At 44.2% G+C, this 27,578-nt stretch overlaps 1 protein-coding gene across 2 annotated transcripts; it reads left to right on the top strand.

Moving 5' to 3' along the window:
- The first annotated feature begins 2,031 nt into the window (after positions 1-2,031).
- LOC144152201 (uncharacterized) lies at positions 2,032-26,597 on the top strand. Of its 2 annotated transcripts, none has more exons than XM_077683431.1 (6): positions 2,032-2,145; positions 9,412-9,536; positions 18,393-18,544; positions 20,450-20,535; positions 24,479-24,559; positions 26,330-26,597. In XM_077683431.1, the coding sequence occupies exons 2-6, from the start codon at positions 9,432-9,434 to the stop codon at positions 26,458-26,460; spliced, it is 555 nt and encodes a 184-aa protein (XP_077539557.1). In that variant the 5' UTR covers positions 2,032-2,145; positions 9,412-9,431; the 3' UTR covers positions 26,461-26,597. The 2 variants fall into 2 exon arrangements, with proteins under 2 accessions (XP_077539557.1, XP_077539558.1); XM_077683432.1 differs by having other exon boundaries at positions 2,084-2,210.
- The last annotated feature ends 981 nt before the right edge of the window (positions 26,598-27,578 follow it).

Here is a 27,578-nt window from a genome sequence, read left to right as displayed (position 1 = left end):
TAACTTAAGAATGTCAGGGATAGTATGTTACCACTGCTCAGTCTCGGATGATAAATGCCAGGGAGTAACCTAGAGGTCAAGCGAAACCTGTAGGACCTTCGTGATTGCCATCTTCTGCGAACGTTGCATTTGTGTAAGTATAATGACACATTGTGGAAAGTATTAAATACTCTTTATACAGCTACGCTGAGGTCATCAAGCAAAAATGTAACATACAAATAAATTGCGATGCCTAGTTTCATTTCGCACAAGCAAAACAGGGCTGTCTAAAATACCAAGTTATACACAGAAACAGTCCCTGAATAACAAAGATAGCGTCCTTTTAATTCACCCTTCATGCTTGCATCGTATATGCCACACATGAGTTTGCATTCTACCTGCAGCAGAACGTAAAAGGACCGATGTCTTTCATGACTGCTTTTTTTTAAAGAAGAATAAACGCCAATGACAGTCATGATGGAAATGTCAGTGACACTGACGATATTGCTGTCGACCGGCTGGCACGTTGCAAGGTCAACAGAAATCTGCCTATTGATTGCAGAGCAGTGAGATATTCTGGGTCTCGTCTTAGAAGCTATTGAAAATTATTTAATTCTGAAAATAGCTTCCAGAGCGGGTCACGTGCAAGAGCCATCACCTGGTGTAGAGTTTTGCGAGAGTCGAGGTGTTCCATTGCAGACTCTGAAACAACACTATAGGGCATGAAACAGCAGAACTTTATGTTGTTTTCTGCGGTGTTCAGCGCATTTCATAGGGTACTACCGTAAACGTTTTGTTAAATAAAGCCCTCTGGCCTACGTGCTATCAGTAGAAGGAGCCACGGAGGAATTGCTGGAGGACATAATTATATACATAATTAATATACGTTATATATATATATCTATATAGATACATATATATATATATATATATATATATATATATATATATATATATATATATATATATATATATATATATATATATATATATATATATATATATATATATATATATATATATATATATATATATATATATATATATATATATATATATATATACATGCGCGGTAGCGCTTGACGACAGCGTTGGAGATTTTTTTGGTGTTGTTTTGCTGAAGCCACTTACTGCGCGAGCCGTGGAATCAGCAGTCTCCGCTAAGCGCACGCTCACGAGCGCTGCCATTTTCTCGCTCCTCGGAGTTTCTGACAGCATTTTTTTTTCGCTAAACGCACTGTGCGTGCCCACGACGCTGGGCGGTTGCCTCGAGGGACGGGCTCACAAGCGCTCGGCATTTCGTCGGTATTTTTTCCAGTAACGGTGATCTTCCGGCCATTAACAATAGCTCCGCTGTTAAACGACAACCAATAACGACAGACTTAAGTATGATTACTGTTTTAGCTTGCATAGACGGAATAGAGCTGTCTGAAATAACAAGGCGTACTGTAGCAATCCCTGAAGAACGAAAATGGCGCACCTTTATTTGACCGCCATATTTGCATGGTATTTGCCGAGATGAGCCTTCGTTCCGCCTGCAGCAGAACGTCAAAGTGTAGACGTCATTCATGGCAACTTTGTTAAAAAAAAATCGTCATCATCAACGGCCCACTCATGTCTACCGTAGTTTGAAGGTCTCCCTCCTCGACCTTCAACCAACCCTGGGCTGTGCTGCTATAGCCTATTTTTTGCCCCCAAATTCGCTCTTGTCACCCCTCTATCAATTTATAGGCCTTCCCTTTCTTCCACACCCTTCTCTCGATATCCACTCTTCCACTCTTCTTCCACTCTTCCACTCTGTTACCCCGGTGGTACAGCGGTTGTAGTTTGTCTAACCACGCACCAGCGCAAGCCCGTTTTTTTGCTTCATTTTGCTCGTGTTTGTTACCTTATCCTGGAAGCTCATGTCCTTCAGGGTTACTTGCTCGTTCCATGGGTCGTTGAGCTGACATACCTTTGCTGTCCGGATGTATATAATGCTCGGAGTTTCCGCTCCGTATGTCATCGCTCGGCAGGATGCATTGGTTGTAAATTCTTCGTTTTAGCGGTAAAGTAGCTTACTCTGCAGTTATTTTGTGAGCGCTTGCCGAGAGCCCTTCAGTTCCTACAAATTCTTCGCCGGATTACTCTCTCGTGGTTGCAGTCGACACTGAGAACCTCTCCGAGGTAGTTATTTTCCTTCTTTGTACCAGCGTTTCATTCTCTGTGCGAAAGGGAGAGCTTGCCGCATGGTATTTATAATTATTTTAGATTTCTACACATTTATTTCTAGGCAAAGCACCGTGCTTTGGGATTGCGGTGGGTCAAGAATTTTTTTAGGGTGTTCTGAAGTCTCGCTTAGGAAGACAATGTCACCTGGAAACATCAAATGGCCCAACTATTCTCCGTTTATCCGCAATGCTGTCTTTTCTAAGTCAAAATTTTTAAAATACCCCTTCCAGACGTGATGTTAACAGTTTTGGCGATTTGTTATCTCCCTGTCTTACTCCTTTTCTATTTTCGGATCCGGAGTATGTGGCTGTGCTTGTTAATTATCAACCTCCTCGTACAAACCTTGGTTATGTCGTCTAGAAGTCTTATGTAGGTCTATTTTATTATTCGGCCTTTTAGAGGGCCCCTGCAACACTTTCTATAAATGTTTTCACTCTTTCATTCGCGTCTGGAAGCGCTGCGAAAGTTACAGTTGTCGCCAGCACGGAGTGGCACTGCGTGATTTGCTCGTCACACCAGATACGCCTACCGTTTCTGCTTCGTTTATGGGGCTTTATTTTTAAAGTTGCTATCGAAAAGCGTTCATTGCTGCAACTGAAGTAAAACCGACCAAAAGCCGATCATGGACTCAGTGGCGTAATTAGGGCCGTCGGAGAACGTCAAGACCGGGAAAGACAGAAAAATCTTTTTGACGAGTTCCTAAGTCATCTTATTAGCATATAGCAGTAATTTTTGGCTTAGGTACTTTGCGACCATCTAATCTAAGCACTCGGTGGCCTGGGTGACTACGTTCGGCAAGCATTTAAGATTGCAAAAGAGGTTGGAAAAAGTGTTGCAGGGTCCCTTTATTGCTCCCTGTACGGCTGTGGTGTGTACAGAGTCAATAGCTTTCTCATAGTCTAGAAATGGCATTTATTGGAGTTTAGTGTACTCCGCGGATTTTTTATTACTTGATTGACGACATGGATGTGAGGCATTGTAGAGCATTCTTCCCTAAACCCAGCCTTCCCTCCGGGTTGACCGGGGACTAGGCTGTTACTTATTCGGTTAACTATTCGATTAACCAAAACCTTCTATACAACGGAGAATGGGCTGTTGGTTCTGTAATTCTTAAAACTTTTTCTATCGCCCTTGTTATGAATCAGAATGGTGTTGGCGTTTTCACAGGCTGTGGACACTTTCTAAGCATTCTGAAATTTGTGCAGGAAGATTTTCCAGTACAATATCTCCTCCCCCTTTAAGAAAGCCATGGCTGTGCCTTGATCACTCGCAGCTTTTCCTCTTTTTACGCTCTTGAGATAATTTTCTACTGGCTCTTTAGTTACTTATGGGACATCGAGAGCTGAGCTTGTTCGCTCCGTAGTTCCCTGTGGTAAAACGTCACTGGCATACACCCTGATGTAGAATCGTTCTGCTGTTTTTATATCTCGTGCGTACCATTACCATTTTCGCCAGTCAGAAGAAAAAAGCACCAATGACAACGTTGATTGCAATGGCGATATTTAATTTAGCATGAAACACCAGCGACACTGACCAAAGGGGGCCTACTGGCTCGCATTTGGGAAGGTAGACAGAACTCTGCCTATCGCCAACAAGTGGGAAAGATTGATTATCAGCGTACAAGCAATTAAAAATAATGGATATTTAATAATAGCTTGCACAAGAGGCGACGTGCGAAAAATAACCCTTCGGTGAGGAAGTGTCTGCATAAGTGTACAATGCGTATTTTGGCGCAATGCCAGCAGGCACGAAGCAGCAGAACTATGTCACAACTATGCCATATGTCAACTATGCCAACTATGCTATATGTCACAACACAGAAATTAGAAACGTCATATATGGTTTTTAATCTTTAGACGTTAGAATGTCAACGTAAGGTACCTGTTCAAACGGGGCATTATTTTGCAGGAGACAGGAGGGCAGATTTTTACCTCTCTTTTGTTAAAAATTTGTGTGCTTACGCAAAAAAAACATGCTGCGCAATTTATTTTCTGGCCAAAAGGTAGCTCGAACCATACCTCGGCAAAGTATAACAGGCTCACTGAAACTCACTCACAATCTTTGGAGCATTGCTGAAAAGGGAACAAAATAAAAAATTTCGTCCCTTTCCTAAACTAAAAGGTAACACACGCGAAACTTGATGGTAAACACGCAACGTACGACACCTGAGGCCTTCGTCGCTTGTTGGCCTCCACTTCTGCCCTGAAGGACTCAGGTGTCCGCACGACGCTCACGAGGTCGCTCACAAGGTCGCTTTCGATGACGCTCACGAGCGCGCGTCTGCGTAACTACATTGCTATTCGAGTTTGCAAATAACCCGGGCCCTACGCATACACTGAACGTGAATTTATATTATCATCATCATCATCATCATCATCATCATCATCCTCGCAGCTTCTTTAGGCGGTCTTTACTCTAGGTGTTAGCATACAGCTCTTCGGCCGAACGAATTACCCGTAGCCAACCGATAGGCCTGCGAATGTGAATTCGGGTCATCATCATCATCATTTAGGATCCTTTGCGCTTGCTGTAGTTTATGGCATTTAGCATACACAGTGCAAGGTCAAATCAGTTATTTCAAGCTTCGCTTGAAAACTGCCTCATTTACTTCGAAGATCATAATCAGCAGCTAGCCATTGGCTATGTACTATTCTCATTGGCTCATTTGAACTTATGGATTTACTAGGGGCTTTAATACAAAATCCTACGTCCACAACTGTGGCCTATACTGACGCCGACGTAAATTCACCGAAACCCATACCTACTCGAATGCCAGCTCAGCTCTGCCAGTCTCACACGTACTTAGCGTCACACAGTATCAGATCATACCATACAGTCTCACTCGGTCTCAAACTCACCCCGAATCACTAGGGCTCAGACTCACTCGGGCTCAGGCGCACTTTAACTCACTCAGGATCACTTGGGCTCAGGAGTATTAAAATTTACTAGGTACTCTTCGGTCTCAAACTCTCTCGGGCCCGCAGCAACTAATACTTGCTGGGACTCAAACCCATGACACCACACTATTCTCACGCTCACTAAAACTCGAACTCACGCGTGAGTTTGAGTCCCAGTGAGGATGAGTGAGTGGACTCATGAGTGAGTCCACCGACCTGTTGCTCGAACTCGTAACTCACGCGAGCGCGCCGCAAAAGTACAAAAACTGTACTTTTATACTAGAGGTAAAATTTTACGTCATTCAACCAATTGAAAATAGGAGGTATAAAAACAATAGGAAAATATTTTCCACCCTCCGCAAAAGAAATTGTACAACACTTCCCAAGCGAGTGACCCAAAAGCATTCAAAACAACCAGTTAATTAAAAATGGTCTATACAAATGGTACCGATTGTTGCTGTTTGTTTTTAAGCCACACAAGCTTAGATATGCTTTTTGGAATGAGCTGGTAGATTACAATTGCCACGGGAAAGCAACTTCTTACATACCGCAAAAGTGACCTGTGCGTCTGTCATATGGCAGGTTTTTGTGCGACAGTTGCTACTCCAATACTGGGGTGAGAACAGCAATCTCTGTAATTCATAAAGATCAACTACTGCTTGAGATGAGTGTTTGCTTGTAGGTTAAATGTGCCTCTTGGAGGCAGATACTGGTTTATTAATGTCTTATAAAGTTTTATTGATGCTATCTACATACGTCTAAAGTTTACTGTATGGCTTTTTACAGCCATTATGGCGTAACATTGTTGGTGTGATGGATGTTTGTGTTTCATCGATGTCCTAGTTTTGGTCACGAGTTCTGTTTCGAAGCAGTAACCTGAAGGGCTGGTTCGCCCTACGCCTACAACTTTTCGGTAGTTCTTTTGTGCATGCGAAGGTGGCAAAGGCCGTGGGACGTCTACCAATAGTGCACTAGATGAGGTGCGGTGTTCACTGCATCCTCACTCATCAGTGCTCCCGCCACCAGCTGCCACTGGTGGAGAATGTGGGAGGTGGTTGAGGTGTTCCCTGTCAGTACCAGCTATGGCCACAGAAGTACTGAGGCCCGTAGAGGCCATCTGTGAAGCAATGCACTACTCCCCCGGCGGCCGCTTTTGTGATGGAGACGGAAAGCAAAAACGCCCGTGTGTACGAGATTTCGGCGCACGTTAAAGATCTCTAGGTGGTCAAATTTAATCCGGAACCCTCCGCTACAGCGCCCTCATCGCCGGCGTTGCGTGGGCGCGTTAATCCCCGCAATCAATCAATCGAGCTCACCACGGTGTTGGTTGACGTCCTAATCGCTTCAGTATTTTCACAAGGAGAAACGCCGAATTGGGCTTCCGAGGAACAGATCGTAGATGGGGTGGGAGCAAGCAAGTCTCGCTGACCTGGGCAGCCACCAGCACCAGGCGCCCCTCTGCCTCCCGGCAAGTTTCGCCAGCGCTCTTGAAGCATGACACGGACTTTTTTCTCGCACTCGGAAAGCATTTGTCTGTTGGCTCACGATCCTGAGCCAACAGACTTGGCGCACGAACTTGGCGCCGCAACTTGAATGCTTTATGTGGGGTCCCTTCAAGTTAGGACGTATGAACTGGTTAGTGTCACTGTTTTCTGTGTAACGTTAGACGAGACGAACTTTGCAAAGGGTACACTCGCGTGGCCGGTTTCCATATCATTCCCATACCGCTTGGAAAACAAACAGCGCGTGGGTTTTAGATCTACAGTCGGACAGTGACATTCGTTTGCAGGGGATTTCCATCAACTATGGGTATCGGGTGTTTTTTTTTTTCTTACGTATGTCCTTATCGTGATGAGCTGACGTCTGTGATACTTCGGTTACGCATTCCTTAAAGCAAGTTTTAATAGTTTTGTGAGGTTAGTTACACATCCCCCGTCTTGAGATGATTCAAGCGTTTAATGTGGCGTCCCTGCCATCGGCCATCTGTTTCTTTTATCCAAGAGGTTTTTGTATCTTAGTCTAGGACTTTTCTGAGTGGCTTGGAGAATGAAGGCGGCTTTCATCTTTGAGAACTTCTAGTTTTCAATAAGAATGGCATCGACCCGCTTGGCGATACATAATGCTGATTTCTTTGGAGCTGATATTTCTTATGGGCAGTTTTCACGGTCAGGCTTCATAAAATTGTGTGTGGTAAAGGCGTGAATGCTGCTTCGCTGCAGATTTTTTTAGGCGACATTAAACTGCTCAGAATGGTATCGTAAAATCTGTGGAATGCGCCACGCTCCTTTTGAACATTATGTTCAGAAAGAGGTTTTACACTCACGAGGATACAAACAAATCTGAAACAAAAAAAGCTTTGGACACTTGCACAGCTCTCATTTTAGGTTCATAATAACTGCACGGCACTTTCTCTTGAGAAACGTCTTCGGCAGTGACAGGTAATTGTTTCGCAGGTAATTATAAATAATTTTATGTGGATAAAAAGGCTGAGAAGCGTTAAGCGTTCATGGCGAATAAACATGTTCAGGCGCATGATCGAAAGTATGTACGAATGGGATCCTGCAGGTCACATGACGAAGGAACTCACAATATCTAAGGGAAAACTTTGTTGCATAGGATTTTTCAAAACAATTGCAGCCGCTCTCTTTACGAAGAAATGGGGAACAAGCCAGTTGTGATGACAGGGGACGATCGTGAATGATTGTGTGCAGGCATCATTTTGTCTTTAATACATTTAGGATGTTACAGGTAGCCGTCCTTCCGGCCCATCCACACCTTCTAAGAGCGTTCAGCGTGCCTAGCTACCAACTCCGAGCCCCGGTAATTGCTGTGGAATTTCCAATTTCAGACTATAAAGTAGAATCATCTAGGGGTTAACAATGTTGCCGCAACCCACACCGTTTATAATTGCCCCAATCAGCACGCGTTACTTTGCGGCTGCGTCGAACAAGGAGGAAACTAACGGCGTGTGTTCGATTTTTCTATATATGCTGTCCATGTCTTCTTTTGCCATTTTAATACAAAATGCTCTGCTGTAAAGCGGTGCAAATAGGTGAAATGGGCACTGTGGGCGTGTAGACAACCAAATATCCCATGCTGTAAAATTCAATTTCGCTCTAAAGGCTTTTCGAAAGTTTTCTGCTATTTTCTACAGTGCTGATTGGCCATACCGGCCGGTGCGCCAGCTATCTCCAACTACGCCAGCGGCCTGCATCCCCAATTGTAATCTAAACCAGCTTCCGCACGAGAAATACGCAAAGGAAGTTAGCATTGAATTCCCAGAAATGAAGACAGGTACACGGCGAAATGCGGCTAACATGTGAAGTAATGACGTAATGAAGGAATGCGGTAACAGCGTCATCAGGTTTGTGCTTGGCCGGTTCAGAGAAGTTCCACTGCTGGCGTAAAAATCCACTGGCAATCTCTTGCCTCGACAGCTAATCTTTTGCCTGGAGGATTCCTGGACTCTCCATTGGGGTGCTGGGAATGGTGGTGATGGCCAAAGGGTTCACATGGCGTTACTAATTACAAATAAGCCTTCGTTCAGAGTGAGCCGTAAATCTATCCTATCATAAATATTAGCAAAGCAAGTGTACCATATGGTTTTTCTGTTAAACACAAAGAATGCGCTATAAGGTGGAGCAGAAAAAAAAATAGTTCCTCACATGACAACTTACAATTCGCAAAGACCAAACCCCTCGTCAAAAATACGGGCTGGAGGTTTAATTTGGTTCAGAAGGTGGAGAAATGCAGGCAATAAAGTTCTCAGGGAAAACCTGTCTTTTTTAATGTAGTTGGCTTGTCATTCTTTTTTGTTATCGCGAAAATAGACACAGAAAACAGCAACAATAGGTCTGGTTTAGCTCTCTTTGCGCTCTGTGAATCTCTTTCTCGCGCTCAATTTTTTTCAAAAATAGCATGGCTTCATGCTCAACGTTATGCGGTAGGCAGGTGTCTACATACCTTTCTCTATGACTGTTAATCCACGACCTTTACCCTCATCATCAATATCAGTTGATTCATTGTGCCCATGACACCATTATTTTAACCTTCGCTGTCTGTTACCCTGCTTTCAATGATAATGTCAACATTTTGACATCCTGCTTTTTTTTCAAAACTAAATGTAACCTCGGCAAATGCAATAAAGAATGAAGAAATCTGCGATTCGCCGTGCTGGGCGTGTTTCGCGAATTGTTTCGGCTTGACATTGACAGTATAATTCACGTTGTTTTTCGTTTGCGGTGGCCGCTGTTATGCTAGGAGCTCGGCGCAGCCTGTTTGAAAGGTACATGAAAGTTCTCATGCTCGGCCAATTTACTTCCAGCTATTCCAGGATCACAGAAGATGGAAATGAACAGGCTCTGCTTTTCCTTTGTCATCTGCGTAACTGCCTTGATTGCCACGTCCTGGGCTGAGGACTTGCCGCAGGATGTCCCAGACATTTTTGAGGTAGGTCCCGTACTTCCAATATTACGGGTTTGAAATGCAATTCAGGAAGAAAACAGATTGAAACGCTTCAGTTTTACACAACGGCGAATAATAAAGATTTCCCAAGTCCTTCCCCGCGTGTTCATTCTAAGTTAACAGAAGAGGACATCTAGTTGGAGCTGCAACACCTGAGAGATGGGTTTAACGTATGTGGTGCCATAGCACTTCACTTAACGTGAATGTTTCACCCGGATGTGGCCAGCAGTTACCTCTATTGCATAAAAAATGTTGTAAAATGAAGTCCAACGTATCGCTGTTATTCATGCAACTTGCCAGCACTGCCCGCTACTCGGGCACAAAAAGAGCTCCGTGTTTTGTGCGGAAAACGTGACTATCGCCTGCGAGAGCCAGTTTTCTTTTTTTTATGCTTTGTGTTTTTGCGACGTGGCATATGAACGGTTTAAAGGAAGGAACAGCACAAAGTCGTAGTGCACGGCAGTAGCCACGCATTTTAGGAGTATTAAAACATATGTAACAGCTATGCATGCAGGTAATTTTTAAACATTGCCTTTTCCGCGATAGTGAGGAAATATCTTATGTTGAATTGATTTTATTTTTAGCGTCGTCTCTGTAACATGAATATAATCTACTGGCAGGGGTGCCGTTAACAATATATTTGTACTACTTGGGATGGCTGATGCGCTTAAGAAGAAAAACGTTTTCTGCGCTGAAATCCTACCTTGGACACTATGATCTGTCTCGCATTCGCGAGCAAACCATTTAACAGCGCAGCCATTAACTGGCAGTTGCAGCTGCTAGTTAAGCATTCCTGCTTTACAGCGTGACGGCGCAGCCTCGCATACAAAAGGAAAGAACGTTAAATAAGTAGGGGAACACTGGGAATTTAAGGAAACCTTATTCGAGACACGTTCTACCCTTCCACCAGCCGATCTAGATAAGGGTGCTCACGCCTGCTGTGCACGAAGAATGGGGAGCTTACATATTCTTCTTCATCGCCAGCACCATTGCAAATGTTACAACTGTATTGTGAATTTCAAAAACAGAATTCCGTCTCGCAGTAGAGGAGAGTTAATTGTTTTTGCGAGCCTTGTTTTGTCTGACATTTTTTTGTCATCAAATGCCGCATCTTCTGCAGGGAATACTCATCATGTACGGTTCTCGGCATTCAATTTCTCTCTGCGTTGATTTTAGAGCGGGGCGGTTGAGCGTCTGCTCGTGTGGTTTAGCGTCACCGTCGGCCTCGTTTTAAACAAGCGAACAAAGAGGACACCGAAGACGGGCGAAATAAAGCGAGCAGAAAAGCGGAGGAGGAAAGAATGGCAAAACTGCGAGGGGGAGCGCAGTATTCCGAGGCCGCGGGAGACATGCTCGGTGGCAGAGACGCGCAGCTAAAGAAGCCGGAAACACATGCAGCGTTTTAAATGCGAATGCATTTCTTAGTCGGGTGTTGTCGTGCGGTCTGTGCCGGCGTCCGCACGCAGGTGTTATCTCTCCGCGCTTCTCCTCGCCCCTAGCAACAGCTGTGGCGCGCCTAGCAACCGGAGCCAGGTGGTAGCTCGGGCGGCAGTAGAGGAGGAGCGCGCGCTGGCGTGGGAGGGCGCTCGCATCGCGGAGCTCGGGCGGAGTAGCGGAGAGTGAGTGGAGAAGAGACAGAGCTCGCGCGCGGGCTGGCGTGTTTGCGCGGATCTCTCTCTCCTCTCCGCGTACCCTCTCTCCGCTCGCTGCGCTCGGAAAAATATATATAAATGCAGTGGAGAGCGCACCTCTCTCCGTGACTGCTTGCCGACTGGCGCCTTGATAGCGATGGACGCCATTAATAATAATTACTCGCAGCGCACTCATCGGTGCACCCAATGCATTCGCATTTCCGCACGATCCCCTTCGGGGAGGTGGGGGGAGTTTTTTTTCCGTCTGAACGCGTCGACATCGGTTCACGTTGATGCGCGTCCGCGTACGGCGCCAAAACACACGGGCACGTGAGCTGTCGCGCGTGCGAAGCCGATGTCTATGCTCGCCAGATATCAGCGTCGACGCAGCGTGAGGAAGCATCGAAAAGCAGGTGGCAGAGCCCGGCCCTCCCTGCCATCTCGGGGTTGGGGTGACTCCCTTCAGCGGAAAAAAATGTATTTCCATTTCTTTTGTCCCGGTAGGCTATCCTGAGATAAAACTGCATGCTACTTCTGTCAGAACGCGCGCATTCGATTCCTGGCTTTCTTCGCTTTCATTGGGAAGATTGGATATGTGCAATAGCTTATTATGAGTTAAATCAGGTCGCTCGGGCTACATCGCTGGTAGTATCAGTATTCTGTGCCTTTATCGACGCCGTACTACGAACGTGGCTTTATCAACAAGCGTTATCAACAACAAAATCTTAGCTGTGCATTCTATTCCATTCGTAGCTATCGTGGCATGTGTAGGGGAGATTAGGGATCTGCGCCAGCTTTCCTAAGTTAAATCAGGGACCTTTGGTTTTGGTTGCATCGCTTGCAGTACTAGCATAATTCGCCCCGCCTTCACAATTGGTGCGTGAGAAACACGCGCTATAAGAGGCAGAAGCTCATATACGACCAAAACTAGGCGCACTCGGCGATATTTGCCGATCAACTAGATTACCGAATTCTGGCCCACCATGCTCGCTTTGCACAAATTTCGAGAGTGTGGGCGTTCAGTTTCTGTTTTGATGGTCCATGGTCGGAAACTTTGCAAAACCTCCTTTTAGTATGTTTTTTTCTGCATTGAGGGTATCGTAAGTTTTTAACACGGTATCTGCCTGTTCCTCGCCTTTTGATCTACGAGTCACGTTCAACTCTAACGGTAGGAGCAAGGCAGCGCTAAAAGTGGTTATGTCCGCGCTACGACTTCATGAACCAGTCCTTACATAACATCACGGTAGGAAATCAAGTAGCAAGAAAACAAGTTGTTCGGCGTGCCTTTTTTTTAATACGGTGGCTTTTGTGTTCAGGGTTAATTGTAATGGCTTGAATTACATTCACCAACATTTGGAAATTATCCAGCAATCAATCGCACCAATGAATAAATACGGGAAAGTGTTTTTACGGTAACTGTATGGTCCCGATTACTCCAGTTAAAAAGTCTAAAACAACTGCTCACAAATGGATCAAAATCACTTGAAAAGGATTGGAGGCTTAGTACAAACGTGCCCAGAAACGTAAATCGACGCAGCGGCTGTCATGTAACTTCGCCGGCTCAAGCGGTTACTTGCCCTCTACTGCGAGTTTGCGCGTTGCCGCCGAACGAGTCCGACGCTCGCGCGACGCGTGATTTAGCGCCCATACGGGTGGACCTTAACGCCATGACGCCATCATTTCCTGAGCGCAGAAGCTAAGCGTTGTTACCGAGAAGAGTGCAGTTCGCGCTGAGCTCAAATTTCGCGTTACAGAGTAAAGTAATCGTCAAACATTTTAGGGGAAAAGTCCCTTGAGGGCTGGGACTGTTCACGTTTCGTATCGTCGTCGTAAGCGTCTTCTCACGTAGACACGGTAATAAACACCGGGAAACCCGTTTACGCCTCGCCCTAGAACGTTACGCGTACTATAAAAAAAACAGCGGGACACTCGTTTACCCCTCGCGCTGGAGCGCTTCGTAAAGCGTACTAAAGAAGCACCGGGACGGTCGTTTAAGACTAGCGCTAGAGAACTTTTCAAAGATAAGAAACTGCTTCCGGTACGCACCGAACAACAACGAGACGGCCCACAGGGAGGCGGGCGCAATAACACACAGCACCCCCAGCGTAGGGAGTCGTCCCGAGTGGGAATGATGGGCGGAGACTAAATATAGAGCCAGGGGTTACGGCGAAGCACTCAAGAACATCCGGCTGACTAGAAGAGCGTATGCGTCGCCTCAACGGGCGCTGGGGCACGAAGAGGCAGCGTATCTCAGAAAACTACAGACGGCGTCAGTCACGTAACCGGTAGCGCTACACCACATGAACCCGACGTATACCCAGATTCCCAATGCAGCTATGTAGGAGAGGGTCTACCAACCGGTGGCACGGCATGTGGGACTGGGCCTCCGACTCAGACGGTGCAAACTTGAAATAGTACCCGGCGGTACTTCACAGAGTCATCATGTCAACCAACAAGACGGGTCAAGGATGGGCCACCCAGCAGGTCTTTATTGCTCTCGAAAGGCACGGGCTCTGCAAAGGGGTTAGCGCTCAGTAGGGCCGCAAAGAAGATGCGACGACGGGCCAAGTCGGGGCAGGGGTCGTAACAGACTCCATCCCACTGCAGGTTTTATGGAAATAAAGTCGTTTTCAGTCCAGTCCTACAGCAGCGCTGTATACCTCTATCCCCAACGGTTTCATCTCCATTAGGAAAAACGCCAAAGCGCCAAGATTACACTTATACACTGCATGCTTCGCCCCTCCTCTGGTTTCACGTTAGTGGAAATGGCCCGACATTTTTTTTCCTTCCTTACGTTCCGCTGTAGTTTTTTACGTTGGCTCTTCTGACTCGCTCAATATAAATGAAGGCACTCGTAGGATTTGGAATTATATCTAGTGATAAACATTCATAAAGTCCGATGTTGTCAACGATCGGGCAGAGGCTGTGGGTCCTATAAGTCCTTCAAAAAAATTTACAGCAACAATGAAATGGGTTGTAGACATGCTGAGACTACTTGTGCAGATAAAAGTCTGATATCCTTCAATCATCTTTCGACCGCCCCAAATGCGGCTGTGGGTATTTATTAAGTACATAAATTTGATAAAAATGTACTGTTCTCCTTTCTGCCTCCCCTTTGTTAACTTCCTGTGAAGTTTCCTAAGACGCGTAGTTTTGCTTATTTGATTGACGGTCCCTATTTTCGGGCTCACCGAACCGCCGACACGTCGTCGGTAGCCTAAAGCGAAGTAGAAACTGAGCGGCGGCATTGTTCGCGCCCCAAATAATGTGGCTTCATTTTAGTTTGTAGAGCGACTGAGCTTAGGGACCCGCCGCGGTGGCTCAGTGGCTAAGGCGTTGCGCTGCTGAGCACGAGGTCGCGGGTTCAATTCCCGGCCGCGGCGGCCGCTTTTCTGATGGAGGCGAAAAGCAAAAACGCCCGTGTGTACGAGATTTCGGCGCACGATAAAGATCCCCAGGTGGTCAAAATTAATCCGGAGCCCTCCACTACGGCGCGCCTCATCGCCTGCGTTGCGCCGGCGCGTTAAACCCCACAATCAATCAATCAATCAATCAATCACTGAGCTTAGGAGAGTAGATTAAGCCAAATAACTAAACATTAATGCTCATGCAAACCGTATATTGGCCAACGACGCTTCGCTAACTTTGTTTCACCTCTGTTGTAAACTGCATCTGCGTGTGCGACTAGGACACTTGTACAAAATCTAAAATCAAAGGCAGAAAGGCACTCAGCGAAGTTAATCTAGGTAATACGGAATTTAGATCAACCGAATCTTTTACCCTGAAGCGTACAACCGAGGTACGAGAAACACGCTTTGGCAAGGTGAGTTACCACACCTGTCTGCCTGAGGAACGCAGTCGCTTGGGATAGAATATTTGTGCTGGCTTTGGGGAAGCTTACTCTACAAACTTTGTTAAATAAATGCTGACATTAGCAGCTCGGGAAGGTTCACTTTAACAAGCAGAACTGTACAGGACGGTGTTGACCTCAGCGTACAGTGGCTATTTATTCTCAGTTGGCATAACTCAGTCGTATAAAGCAGTACATGAGTCGTGTCTGGCTGCTGGTTTATATCGCCATGTTTTTTTTATCCTTCCTGCATTGGCGAATTATCGGCCAAGTGTAAGCGCGCCTTTTATGACCCGCCGTGTAACACATATTTAAGACAGGCGTACTCCCACAGCGCGAGGAAAACGCCTCCCAGTTGAGCATCTCTGATGACACGGAGGGCGTTCAGCCAATGCTGTGCTTCGGCTCGTCGTCATTGGCACCGAATGAAAAAATAGTTTGCTACAAGCTGTGCTAAAATGTTTATCCGGCACATTTCGGCAAGTAGGGACACAGCAATAGCGGGTCATGGCGTTCCCTAATGTGTCGCTATTAGCGATCACAACAAACGTAGGAAGGAAGAGACCTGTTGCACGGAACGGTAAGCAAAGCTGTCTTGAACAACCCCCCAGAAATAAACCACAAGATGTGAATTCGAATATAGTATGCCTGTTGCTAATAGGACATGGTTTTTTTTTTTCTGAATATAAAGAACATCTGCAGACACGCCAGTGCGTATATATGAGCTTTAGGAGCGGCCGGATAAACGATGACAAGTATGTTTATTTTAGCCGTATATGCTACGCAAGAATAAGCAGGGGCTTGCTAATTCACTTCAGTTTCGTTTCGGGGACGGCCAACGAGGCCTGCATCAAAAAATTATGTAGGGAGCGTACAAAAATTAAAAATAAAACAAATTACCTGGAGGTTATATCGCTGAAATCAGAAAGTCACCTAAAAAACTTTGGCTGTGAATATTATCCGGATAACTGACAGAGGTGGTTATGCCTAAGGTAAAAAGTGGCTACGGAGGTGCGCCATACATAACGGAATATAGTTCGGTAACGGCTGGCTAAATAATTGGACTTTTAATTTGAAGAGCACCGAGGAATTCCATGCCATCAAAAGTGATAAAACACAGCGTCTATGTGGCTACTCTTCACACGTTCTGTATTTCCTCTGCAGTTCTTTCAACATGCTCAGGAGAAGGAGGAATAAGCTTTGTTTTTCAAGATATAGTTCACGGAGACCATGGCGGTGAGGAGTCTTCTCAGTCCAGAAGTCCAACAGGAGATTTTGTGGGAATATTACCGAAAATAGACGAAGAAACTAATGTATGCTGTTCATTTACCTGTGTGTTTATTCTGTCACCATTCCTTGCGGCCGCAAATTTGTTGACACTGAAGAAAAATACGTCTTCCTTATTTTAAAGCAAAACTTTCTACCTCTACCAGCCAACGGTTCTTTCGTGGCGTGCGGGAAAATAAACTCCCAACGCGGCGAAGGAGGCAGCGGGGGAGGAGGGGGGGTGGAGGGGGTTGAGGGGGAAGGGTTTAACTCACGGAGCACACTGTAGATGGAGCAACGAATTTACCCAGGGTTCCCTGCGCGGAGATGCCTCCTCGACGGCGGGAGCTTGGGCGGTACGGCTTTGTCGGCTGCTTTAGCGACGGTTGTTTTGGGCCTGTTTTGGCGCCGCTTCGCGTCCATTGCGCGCTTCCGTCATACGGCTTGATTTACTTGTTCGACAGCACCTCCTGGGTGACCCGCACCCAACAGAATTAAGTGGTCGTACGGCAACGATACATTAAGAATTGGTTGCGGGGCGGGAAAACAGAATGTACAAACCACATACAGACATCTGGCCACTAGAGAAACGCTACCTTTTCGCACTGCTCGCAACGAATGCGACTCCGTTTTTAAATTGGTAAATACCAATTCTGTTGCGTTTCAGAAGGCATTACAAATAGCGAATGAGCAACTGGTTCTGATAAATAGCGACTATAAAAGTTCCCTCAACTTTCTCGCAATTCTCAAACTGACTAAACTAACTAGTTTAAATCGGTATAAATGGGAATCACTAAGCTCACATGCCGAATTGTTTCGGTGTCTGCGCTTATGTCGCGCGGTGGTGTAGCCCCCAAGCTAGCACATCAGGATGCCTAGGTTCCGCTATCTCACCCTTCGAAAGACGCTCCTCTCCGTTTTCTTTCTCCCGACTCACGGCCGGGCCACAGCGGCAGCGTCCGGCGCTCTAGCCCGGCCGTGGCAGACTCTGCCGCGTTCGGCACACTTCCCCAGCGAATCCCAGGTAACGGCAGGCAGCATCTCTGGTTTCACTCTTTGTAGAGCCACGTGTGTGAATTCAAGTGACGTCGCATGGGCAATTGTGCTGGGTGTCGTTTAAGGTTTGCTTTACAACCGCCTTCACAGCGGGGATCGGAGCCAACGTTTTTTTGGAGTGCACCACGAACAGTTGTGCCAAAGTTGTCAAAATCGCACCGGCTACTTCGTTTTTTCAAACCTTATATCATTACAAACACGAATAGAACCCAAAGATACGTTGACAAGTCACTACATAAAAAATGGCTGTACTACGTAACAACATATTATAATCTGCTGCTAAGTGAAGACCGATAACTGATCGCGGCTGGACTGATAAACTGAATGCAATGACATGCATGGTGTTTTTGAAAGACTTGTGATAAGGGAAATTTCGTAGATAATATATGAAAAAATGTGACGAAATTGACGGTCGCTGCAGTATGGACGAAAGGTGAGGGTGTATTTCTGTGTAGAATTTTCGATGTCGATTTCGAAAGTAATTGCTTATTCTTGGGAATGCGGAGGGCTTCCTTATGACTATACTTTGCATTTATGGTTGATTTGAAGAGTGCAGGTGTCGCTGTCCGCGGCCAGTGACTTTGTAAACTGTCTTTGGCAGTTGTCAGCATTTCTGTGCTCCCGAAAATCGCATAATAAATTTTATTCCACGATTCCAATTGCTCTTTAAGTGTAAAATACAGAGTTATTATTGAAAAAACGTTGTATTATTGTTATTTTATAAAAGTCTGGAATTCAAAAGGATGGAGGAAAATTGTAAATGCCTCAAATAACACCGAGCACTTTAAAATATCGTTCTTAAAGATCGTATACTAACGTACTAACAGAACTAACTTACAGATCGTATTCGAAATAAGAAGCTTTCGATTGATTTAGGTGGTCAGACACTTTAGATTAATTCTACGGGAGTAAGTCGCTCACAATTTTCTTTACTGGCGCTGGTTTATGTTGAACGCGGACTTATTATTTATTATGAGGTATTCCTAAAATTCGAAGTTTAAGTAAAATTTGTGTACATTTTGTGTATCATCTGTACAGGCGTTCCGATTCTTTGAATATGCTCCGGCTGTCAGGGATGTGAACAGATACCCAGTCTTTCAGTGCTTGACGGCGACACGGACTTCTTATAAACCAGAGATTCCAATGGTGACATACGACTGGTCCCTCAATGGAGGGGAGGGCCAAGAGAGGTGAGCTCTTCGAAATGGTATGCAGCTCAACATAGTCACCACAGATAGTGGGCTTTAAACATGAAGCTTGTGCAGCGTAGGGTACGCTGTCCACAAGAAAGCGCGAACAGAATTTGGACCAAAAATCTAAAGACGATAGTCTTCCTTGGGCCACTTGGAAGCGTAAATTTGGTCTATCGGTCAGTCTGGATGTCTATATCTGAATTCAGCCTTCAGGCCAATGTTAGCGCACATGTTGAACAACATGTTTTTATACGCAAAGCGATTTCTAAAGATCTAAACTTGGTTGGAATGCTCATACTTGTCCACGTTGTCGAGAAAAAAAAAACATTACCTATATCTGAAGCAAAAAGTCAATACGTCAGATATATTTGCGATGTTTCTTGATTAAAAATACATCAATGCTAGATCTGTGCCATGACAAAGAAAATGCGACAGCCAGCTTTGAAAAAAAAAGCTAAACAAAGAGCGCGCCAGTACTAGTGGCGCCACCTGCTAGTAGCCCTAGGCGCTCACGTCCGTGTGTTTCCCAGGGCAATAGCCAGATGGCGCCACCACTGTCGCCAAGTGTCTTCTAGCAAGGCATGCGAGGCACGATTCGTCGGTTTTCCTCCCTTCAGCGAACATGCCAGCGGTCATGAATTGCCAAGTCTAACTCGACGACATGCTCAGAAAAAGCAAGGAAACGACCAAGGGGGACAGTTACTGTTCAGTCAACTGTCACAGTTATGACCCTAATCAGTGGCTTTCGCGTACTAGGTAGGACCACAAGTTACCGTGGATTCAAACAAAAATAAAATTTGTGACTAAGAAATGTTTACGTGGTACGAGATCTGAGTAACAGCTGACATTCGTCTTGAAGTTCTTTCAGAACGTAAGTTTAACTATTTGGAGGTTTCTGCGGAAGTATAAAAGCTTGCCGGCTCTTGGCGAAATTATTAGCAATACGAAACACCTGAAGACTGCCTATGTGATGTCTTTTATTGGCATATATGACGTATCGGTACTCCATTGTCACGTTGGTGCATATAACTATAAATACCGCTTTTTATGTATATAATTTGTCTCAAGACGCTCGCTAGGTAAAGAATTTTGGCTGTTCGATGATGTACGAGGTACCAAGTAGAACTACTCAAGGGTTGAGCAAAAAAGGTCCCCTTGCTGTTTGGGCAAATTTTTATGCATATGTGTCAGCATGTTCGCACTTTTGCCTGTATCTCGTGTAGGCCGACTTTGTAGGAGAACTTCTGGCACTTTATAATTCTACTTTGAGTGGCTGTTTCTGTTTGCTTCCATAGTCATGCAGATTTCTGTTAATTGATTTGAATTTGTTGAATGAACGAACTGCTTACCCAATAAAGGGTCTTGCACATTCATCACTTAATGCACACTTTCAGCCAGGCATTTCTCGTGTACGAAGTGATACTTTCGTCTGATGGCGCCCCCGAGACCTGTACTCTACAGGTTTGTTAACCTTACTATGGTCAAATCCTTACGTTTTGCATGAAGCATCAGCAGCTCTCTATATATTGGCATGTACTGCCTCCTTTAACCAAAAGAGTTCCCTCTGTGCGCTAAGCTTACGCAGTATGGAAGTCTTGAAAGACTGTAAATAATCTTTTAAGTGCATATATACACCCAGAACAAAAAGTGTTCAAATGATTTAGAATTGTACTATGGGATATACAAGGTACGTACTGACCTCACTGTAATGCTATAGCCAAGAGAGGCGCTTTATAATAAAAGCTAGTGAATTGTGGTGTTTTGGGAGAAAAATTAGGCTAATTGAAAATTATAATTATAGCTCATCAAGCTCACTCCCGACCGGGGGGCGACTGGCTCAAAAGCTCTCCGTCAAAAAAGAACCGCCGGAGGAGCACTTCCACTAACCTTACTATGTTGCAGGAAACATCTGTTTGTAACCTATACACCAGCCTCCACCATTGACACGGCTTTCTACACCCTGGAATTTGACGGAGAGGTGATAAAAAGTACGTTTAAATATATTCCCGATGTACCCAAATGAGAAAGTTAATGTATATATTCTTACAATTGACTAAAGATACAGCTTTAACGCTTGGTAGTGAATGTCTTCCTCATTGTTTTCATTCCCACACAACCCTTGTATTTATATGGGCAAGAATAAGCAAAGTATTTTTTTGTGAGCAGCTCACTAAAGCTATCACAATCTACATCGCAAGACCAGCGCAGAGGTAAACGTTTAACTAAACAACTGTCATCAAGACAAACCTGGGCCTATTAAAACGCATAGTTCGTTGTTCCACTGCTATGCCTGTGAGTAGCCGCTGTTCTCCATGGCTCTCATTAAAATCCTCCCGATAGTTGTCACGAAAATGCTATAGGTCCAACAAATGTAGAAATGTCCCACTGGTTTCGTTATTTTCATGCAAATAGGCACAGACGAACCGCTTTATGACGAACCGAAACTCAAAGAAAACTAAACAGCTTTGACGTCTAAAAAATAAAAAGGAATCCGAGATGGAGTTGGATATCAGACAAAAAGCACTAATATCTTAACTTTGTAAGTGCACACCCTGAATAAACAAGAAATGTTTAGGCCCAAATTACGCTGACGAGAACACGACCTTTATTTGCCTGTTTTTGTGCAAGCTTGGAAACCTTCAATGTAGGCATCACAATAGCTGTGCCCAGGCAGTCCTTATTAAGTGTTTCCCCTAGGGCCTCGGCATTTACATAGCACACGGCGCAACTAAGTTTCCAATGCGGAATAAAACTCAATGAGACTTGCTATTCTTTCTTTTTTCGTGAATGCGGGTGCGCGGGTGCCTTCCCATTTGTAAAAAAAGCAAGCCGTGGCCGAAACCTTTGAGCCAATTTTATTGTTGCGCAAGGTACCAATTCCAACTTGCATGCTGACAACTACGAGAATACGTTGCTTTCAAATTCATATCCTATATTTACTACGAAGGATTAGGTGATGTTGGAAGTGCGCTCAAAACGGCAGCACTGTGTCACTTGCTTGGGCGAGTTTTACTGGCCTACAGTCGCGCGCTGATCCGGGCTTCGTCACGTAATTTTAGCACGGCCTGAACCGTACACCAAAGCAATTTATCATTGCTTCAGAACCTTAAACAGTTAATTAGGAAACACGCCTCTCTACTGAGAAACAATTAGTTGAATGCGTAGGTGAAAAACTTGTCCATGGGTAATAGAAGGCTCGCAAATTCCCATCGAGTGGAAAATAAAATGCCTAATGCCTTCGGGCATACAGACGCTAATTAAACTTAAAATACATTTAAGTAAAGTTACATCCCCCTGGGATTCAAATCCCCGAATTTCGGACAGTAAGACAAGATTTAAACCCAAACTCCTCTGCTATTCAGCTGCTCCAACAGAATCAATGTGGACTTTTGCCCCCTGCCCAAATGTCGACGTTATAAAGGGCAGGCTGTACAGCTGTCGGGTCGCGGCTCTTGTCCTGCACTGGGGCTCCACCAGGGGAATGATGAGATCGGCATTGCCATTGTGACCTCTAGCTGCCCTTGTTTCGACTGTGGCGGGCTGACTACCTTTTTATCTTGCTTTACATGTTTTTTTTTTCTTGTCTTCCGGGTTGAGGCCTTCTTCTGCCTTGAACTTTTTGGTACTCCTTCGCCAGCATAGGAATAACGACTTAGAAAGACCTTAGAAACAGACCTCGCCACCTACTCTCTGGCGTATAGTAGTCTCTTACCAAGGCGAGAAGCACATTCGGAATATGTAAACCACATCCTGGCTGGATATGTAAATGGTAACAGGGGGTGAATTAACGTCATTCAATCAAGCAGGTAATCTGAATATGAGTGCAATACAAAAACAGCTGTGTACATCGCTTTTACCATGGAGTAGCATTTGGTTTAGTGGGTAGCGCTTTGCACTGGGCGAGCTTCAAAAACATGAAACTGAGCGCACTGGGATGAGCCTCTTTGGGAATGTATACAAGAGCTATGACGGCGCTATAATTCTTCAGATCGGGATAGATAAGCTTCATCTTTGAGAGGGTATCAGACATATGGGCGTGCCCAGAAAGATATGACTTACTCTCTACAAATTCAGTCTTGAAATTCTAAACCTGGCCCTAAACATCGTACGTAATATACACCCTATCAAGGGGACGATACAAAAAAGAAAACGATTTTTTTTCACACGTTACAAAGTTCAAAAGTATTCATTTGGCAGGACGACCTATACTTCATCAATAACGTAGCTAAAAAAGCAGACATTTGGGAAGCACGCCCCTCAGAGAGGTTGGGGCATGGTTTCAGTTCTATTCAAAAAGCAGACACAACGATATACACTGATGGCTCTAAGCCTAAAAAATGTAGGGTCTGGATCTGTAGCACTAGGCGATCAAAACGAAACAATCGCTGTCAACTTAACTTTTCTCAGTATTCAAGCAACTTTGAAATTGAACCCGTCGTATAACAGAAACACTAAAACACATAGAAATGGCTATCTGTGCCGGAAAAATGAAATAATATAGGGCAGTCTTTCTACATTAAAGGGGCTAAAAATCTAAACAGCCTAAATATTGTCATCAAACAGATCAAGAGAGAGTTAAAAAAGATAGGACACCCATGGTGTAATTTTAGCTTACACCAAAGCACTTGCTGGTGTCGTGGGCAACGAAACAGCAGACGAATTAGCGAACCAACGAGACATTACGAGTAACACTTCAAATATTCCCATAAAAGACATGTTCATTAAAATGCGACTAAAGGAGCGAAGTAAAGATAACTGAATGGAAATGTGGAATGAAGAGACCAGGGAAACCGCTGCATATTAATGTGTAAAAAATATAAAATTGTACCACAAATCTCCCTTGTAATTACTATACAACACAAGCGATAGCAGGCTATAGCAGCCTCCCATTTTATTTTAAAAAACTAAAGATTAGCGATAACATTACCTGCAGATATAGAATAGCAGCCGAAAACTTTGGCCATTACTTCATAAACGTGCAAAATTACGAAAAGGGAACGCGATAAACTAAGGAAATTATTTAAAACTAGCTTTCCATAATACAGAGGAAATGATCACAAACAAAGCCTCTCTAGACGTATAAAAAGAGCCGGTCAAAACTGTTAACGGTTACATTGTTTAAGATTAAAACAACTAAATAAAAAAATAATGAAGTATGAGCAGGTTCTGGGCATGAATGGTAAACAGGTACATAATAGAGACATTAGATTAATCTATTGCGATTATCCAACTTACAACAACAAAAAACACCACCACCACCAAACAAATTTAAATGTACAAAGAATTACCATTCCGGGAACACCAAAGAAAGTACACCTATACTTCATTTTCCAGTTACATATTCACATACCTTTTGTACGCATATTTTATGTGTAATGACTGTGTATTGACACATGTGTAATCCCCCATGTAATCTGTGCAATAACTTCGTCACATTTACCCGTCATACAGTAGTAGGAACAGGTCGCGGACTTTCGTATTTGGCTGTATTTATTTCCCCAGCCCCGAAATAAATGAAGCCTACAGTTATAGAATAGCTAATTGGAGGCTTCAATGAAATAAACCCGGCACTGGCTTGCAAGAACCGAAAAATGGCCACTTGCACTTCGGATTTCAGTTGCGGCAAGCGGAAAAAAGTGGGACAGTTCATTAACACTTAAGTTCAATGCTGCCGCCCCATGTTTATAATTTATCATTAAATCTTTGTTCTGAAAGTTATCAACCATGCTTGTTTTCTCCCCTGCGCAGACCGTGCATGTGCCGCATCGATAATCTCCATAAATTCACCATATAAAGGATCCGAAGCGTAAATGATGTCTGTTGTTTTGGGGCAAGGTATTCTGAAAATTGCGAAACTTGAGGTCCCGGCAGTCGCATTTAGTTTGCACTGCCAGATTGTTTCTGCTCTTTTAACAGTTACTCTCATTTCAGATAACAAAAATCCCGCAAGACTTTTGTACCTTAACGACGACGAAGGCTGCTCCATATTGCAGATTTCGGTATTTGGATACCGTAAGTGCCTGCCTTCATAGCTTTAAAACATGCCCTATGTTTGTCTTCATCACCTCCGCATAATCAGTCACATAATTAAAGTAATCTGCTCCGGAGTCAGTAATGAGAGATACCTTTAAACATTCTTACAATGCCATGTCGTCTAACACTGTGCTTTGCGAATGCAAGGAGGCTAACGTCTGCTGGGTGGGTACTTGAAGGTTAAAGCCTACAGAGTGCGGTTGCCTGGTTGGTTGTACATGGTTGGAAAAGCGCTTTTTTGTAACCCAATGGACAAACGTAGAGCGAAAAAAAACAGACAGAACGAATGAGGCGCGCTCTACGTCTGTCCCTTGTGTTACAAAAAAGCGCTTTTCCAACCATGTACAACTACCGATACCAAGTAGCCCAACAACAAGCCTTATTGCCTGGTTGGGAACTGAGACGTTACTAACCGATCGCCGGCGCGTGGGCTCCATAGCCTCAGAGCACAGCAGCGTAGGGTGCAAACGGACGAAATCGCGAGACGTGCATGCCGCGGTGTCGGCATCTCGCAGCCTCATGCCGGCGTCCCGCAAATGACGCGCGCAGTGTACAAAAAATTGTGGGCGCGTTGGGGGAAGTGTATTTGGCGAGTTGACTGAAGGGGACGAACGAGTTGGGCGTAATTGAATAAGAACGCGCACTACAGGCATTATCGGTGTTCGCAAGCATTGACGAACCGGTACCGTCACTGCGCTCGCGGAAGCCTACTGTCGACCGCTCGCTGCGAGCAACCACGTTTCTAGCGTTCGCGAGAATCTGAAGGATCTGCACTGACGCAATCTAATTTTAATGCGGAAGAAAGACTGAGAAATTGGTGCCCTGTCCGCCTGGGCACCTTCCTGTAAGTCGTGAGACGATGCATTGTGCAAATATACAGGGAGTCACGAGGAGTAATTATTACGAGTATGAGGACCCTTTCTAATTTGCGCCCAGTCTCAAAACTTTCCCTAGAGTTTCATTTTTTGTTCTACGGTGTTTGTTGCACAGCCATTATCTTTTGAACCCAGTTCGAAAAGCACCACCTAAATTTCTTAGGTATATATAGAAAGAAAAATACATTTAATGCCTAAAAGGTACTTCAATCGAAGAAGGTGCCGGTATCTCGCCTACTACAATTTTGATGGTCATTTCGAAGGAATTTCAATACGCCGGAGAATTTAAAACTTCCCTAAACCGTTCTACTGTAGGGTCATATTTTATCCTTAATAGAAAGGGGGCTGAAGCAGTGAAGAATGCTGCCCGAAACGCCTTCTCACTCCAGCTTGAATTTAACACCAGAAATTGAACAAAACGTTTTCACATCTACAGGCCCAGCCTGAAGACCATTACGTTTAGCATGTCACGGAAAACAGTGGCTCCATTCTTATCGAACAAAAACGCTTTCGGGAGCTTGCAGCACGTTGGGGAAAGTCAACTCATTATTTTCGAAGCTGTCACAGCGGGTGAAAACTAGGAATAATTTAAAGGTCAATTGAGGAACCCGGCCCTAGATGTGAGCAATATCAATGGCAAACAGGGTACCAATGAATCACTGAGTGCAATCTCAAACAGCTGTTGTACTGGCTGGCAGATAGAGTTATCTAGGGGGCGCTGTATATAATTTACAACCCCTCGATAAGCAATACCCTGACCTTTTAATCTGTCTTGTCGTTTGCACCAATCATGGCGCATTTATTATGCTGTCAGAATTAGGGACACTGACACTCGTAATATTTCAAATATTTCATCGTATATTTTTCTTTTCAGAGTGCATCCTATGGGTTTCCGATGACAGAAAAGACAACATTAGTCAGGAGTGCCTTGCGGAATATGACAAGGTTTGCGGCACAGGCTTCTCCATTTATGACAAGAAAACCTGCAATGACACCGCACCGTAGCCGTTATATTCACAACGGTGAAAACTCTAATCACTGGTGTTTTGTCCACTATGCCTAGTTCGACAGCCTAGATACACCGTAAAATATATACCGATCCAATATTTTGGCTCAACATCAACCCCAAGTGAAATAAATATCCAAGATGAAAAACAAACTGAATATGCGCATTTTGAGTGTATTTTTTCTTTCTGGCAAAAAATGATCGCTCTCTCTTACACACTTCCTCTGTGAGGGGACCTACCACATTAAAAAACTTCCAAGGATGAGGGTGACCACGGTAGCCCTGACGAAGGCAAGTCTTGGTGTCGAAACATTGGTATTGGACTTAGCGCCCAATACCTCGTCCAAACGTGTGGCTGTTGCTTTGTGTTTGGCCATAACGTTCCATCATTCTCTCTCTCTTTCACAATACATATATACAAACAAAGTGTTTCTGGACGCCGGTAGAAAAATACACAAAAGTAGTTTTCGACCATAGTGAAAAAAGAATGGGTTTAATAACTTTTAGGCCGAGGGACCGGCCCCTCGGCCGAAACGTTATTAAACCCATTCTTGTTGCACCGTGGTCGAAAACGACTTTTGAATATATATATATATATATATATATATATATATATATATATATATATATATATATATATATATATATATATATATATATAGCAAAAAAAGAAAGACACACGTCGAAAAAAGAAAAGGATATATATATATATATATATATATATATATATATATATAAATATAGTCTGAAAAGATAAAAACTCACACAGAGCGCGAAAAAAATAAGGTTAGTAGAGACAGAGACAAACGAGAAAACGAGAAAGACGTAGAAAATAAAAATAAGTTTACTGACGTTGCAGGGAGAGGACTCCCTTTCTTCAGAGTACCTTCAGAGTACTCTGAAGAAAGGGAGTCCTCTCCCTGAAACGTCAGTAAACTTATTTTTATGTTCTACGTCTTTCTCGTTTGTCTCTGTCTCTACTAACCTTATATATATATATATATATATATATATATATATATATATATATATATATATATATATATGAGAAAAGAAAACTTTGAACAAGGTAAAAACACGATTGTTGCCACCGTTTCAGCAAAGAGACTTGCTTTCG

This window comes from Haemaphysalis longicornis, unplaced genomic scaffold (assembly GCF_048455015.1).
Source record: "Haemaphysalis longicornis isolate Haplotype H1 unplaced genomic scaffold, Haemaphysalis longicornis Haplotype H1 scaffold_9, whole genome shotgun sequence".
Lineage (NCBI taxonomy): Eukaryota > Metazoa > Arthropoda > Arachnida > Ixodida > Ixodidae > Haemaphysalis > Haemaphysalis longicornis.
Note: the sequence above shows the minus strand (reverse complement) of the source record. Positions and strands in the feature narration are given on the sequence as shown.

Coding starts and splice junctions, on each gene's coding strand:
- LOC144152201 (XM_077683431.1), top strand. CDS start 9,432: ATGGAAATGAACAGGCTCTGCTTTTCCTTTGTCATCTGCGTAACTGCC. Junction 9,537..18,392: donor ATGTCCCAGACATTTTTGAG/GTAGGTCCCGTA, acceptor TCATCTGTACAG/GCGTTCCGATTCTTTGAATA. Junction 20,536..24,478: donor TGACGGAGAGGTGATAAAAA/GTACGTTTAAAT, acceptor CTCTCATTTCAG/ATAACAAAAATCCCGCAAGA.